Source organism: Monopterus albus, unplaced genomic scaffold (genome assembly GCF_001952655.1).
Source record: "Monopterus albus unplaced genomic scaffold, M_albus_1.0 scaffold29.1, whole genome shotgun sequence".
In the NCBI taxonomy this organism is placed as follows: Eukaryota; Metazoa; Chordata; class Actinopteri; order Synbranchiformes; family Synbranchidae; genus Monopterus; species Monopterus albus.
Genome location: NW_018127909.1, coordinates 4,924,560 through 4,927,008, shown reverse-complemented (window position 1 = coordinate 4,927,008; position 2,449 = coordinate 4,924,560). Strand labels below are relative to the sequence as shown.

The 2,449-nt window shown below is 45.2% G+C and overlaps 1 protein-coding gene across 1 annotated transcript in view; it reads left to right on the top strand.

Annotated features, from left to right (window-relative positions):
- Positions 1 to 1,345, top strand: part of nherf2 (NHERF family PDZ scaffold protein 2) — a 10,121-nt gene extending 8,776 nt beyond the window's left edge. The window contains exons 4-6 of the mRNA XM_020596219.1: positions 385 to 538; positions 622 to 842; positions 928 to 1,345. Coding sequence (XP_020451875.1) covers positions 385 to 538; positions 622 to 842; positions 928 to 1,095 — 543 coding nt within the window. The 3' untranslated portion in view covers positions 1,096 to 1,345. The remainder of the gene's footprint in view (positions 1 to 384; positions 539 to 621; positions 843 to 927) is intronic.
- Positions 1,346 to 2,449: the final 1,104 nt, after the last annotated feature.

The window sequence follows — 2,449 nt, the reverse complement described above, 5'->3', positions numbered from 1 at the left end:
TCAATCCCCAACCCCAGGCCTGGCTCCAGGGCGGGGCTCCAGGGAGGGGCCCCAGCTGCGCTATGCCGGGCGATGTCATGGTTCTTGGTTGAATTCTACTCATAAAGGGCTTTTGAACCGCTTTTAGTCTGACCCGTCACCCAGGACCTGTTTGCCTTGGGAGACCCTACCAGGGACATATAGCCCCCCGACAACATAGCTCCTAGGATCACTCGGGTACTCAAACCCCTCCACCACAATAAGGTGGCGGTTCAAGGAGGGGTAGCAATCACACGCTTTTTTTTATTCAGAAAATGCACATTGTGGTTTTCTCTGGATCTTTTTCTCCTTCGTCTTCATTCACCGTTTCAGTTTCCTCTGATGTCTTCTTTTTCTCTGGCTTAGGTGAATGGAGTGAACATAGAGGGCCTGACACACTCAGAGGTGGTGGCCCTTATTAAATCAGGACGGGAGGAAGTACGTCTCCTAGTAGTCGACCAGGAGATGGACGAGCTCTTCCACAGACTAAAGAGCACATCCATCACCAACCATGCCAAAGGTCAAATAGCACACACACAGAGATATACACACAGCTATTCGAGGCATCGTTCTTAATGTTGTCTTCTCTTCGTTTTCTCACAGAGGCCTACATGGATGAATCAGCCACAGAAAGCATCAAATCCACGCTTTGCTCCACCCCTGAACTCCCCACCACAAATCCACAAATCATAAATGTCACAGTGACAGACGCCCCAATCACATACATGTCTCAAAAGTCCCGGGCGAATGGGAGCTCAGCATCCCATTCCTCCAGAAGCTCTACCACTCAGTCAGATATCAGCAACTCAGACATAAGCATCCAGGTAAGAGAGACAGAGAGAGAGAGAAATGATGTAAGAAGCCTTCAAAACTGTCAGAAAATCAGAGGCATGACTGTTTGTGTTGTAGGTCTTTGATGAGGATGACAGACGAGTTTCAGACCCTTTTGTGGACAGTGGACTGGTTCTGAGTTCTACAGCTGCTGAGGCTAAACAAAAGGTCCGTGCTAGCCGCAACAAGAAGAGAGCTCCCCTCATGGAGTGGAGCAAGAAACGTGAGCTCTTCAGCAGCTTCTGACTGCAGAATGCAAGGGTGGAAGAAGAGCATGAAAACAGGATAGAACAAGGAATAATACTGTGATTCTTTACTGTTTGTATTATAATCTTAAACACCCCCATCCTGCAGAGACATAAAAAATGAATAATGCAAAAAAGGGGGGGGGAGCAGGTAGAATAAACAGAATAAAAAAGGAAAAGGATGAGAAAATCCCTCAAGATTAAGGTATGTTTGTGCCACTAATTGTCTGCTGGTTTATTCTGTTACTTTTCAGTCCACCACACTTAATATTTAGCCAGTTCCAGCTGACATTGGCCAAGAGGCGGGGTACACCCTGGACAGGTCGCCAGTCTATCACAGGGCTGACACAGACAACCACACGCACTCACACGGACAACTTAGAGTCACCAATCAACCTAAGCTGCATGTCTTTGGACTGTGGGAGGAAGCTGGAGTACTCAGACAGAACCCATGCAGAACATGCAATCTCTATGCAGAAAGAGTCAGCCGGGGCTCAAACCCAGAACCTTCTTGCTGTGAGGCCACAGTGCGAATCACTGTTCCACCATGCTGCCCTGATAGCACACAATAACCAGCTAAACCACAAGTTAAGCTACCCAGCATGCTGCTATTATCAACAGCATGTTGCTCAACACACCAATCAACAACCAATCAATCTCAGCTGCTTCAATAAGCACACAACAATCTGTCTGCAACAATTACAGTTAACAACATGCTAGCCATTATAGATGATTATGCTTTCAAGACTTCTTTAAATCTGGTCAATATGCTGTCTGCATCTGTTTTAAAGTGACCTGCCTAAAACAACACAATGTAAGATGTCAGCTAAGGCTGCAGAGACTTCATTTAAGATTAATTCTTATGACAACATAAACTTGTCTGTCCCCTAGAAGTTAGGAAATGTTTTCCTTTCTCAGAAAAAGCACCACCTACCAACTAAAGGACAACTAGACAACAGTGTCTGTCCCCTAGAAGTTAGGAAATGTCAGAAAAAGCACCACCTACCAACTAGCGGACAACTAGACAACATGAAAAGCATGTTCATAAGTTTTCTGCAGTAGCTGTAAAACAGAGACATGCACAGTAAAGACGTATAGATACTATCCAGCTTCTGTGTTGGTTTCTTGAAACACTGCCAACTTTGTCCATGTTTGTATCAGATGCACACTTATGGTGTTTGCCTTAGTTTTCTGAATGAAGTGATACATTATTATGAAGAAAGTGAACTCAGGGATTTCCAGAACTCCACCCAGACCTTCAGGTAAAACAGGTCATATAAAGGTAAGGACAAAAAGATGGTCTGCACTCTAAGCCTCTCATTATGTTGCTGGAGACGAATCAAGTCTGTGGTTTG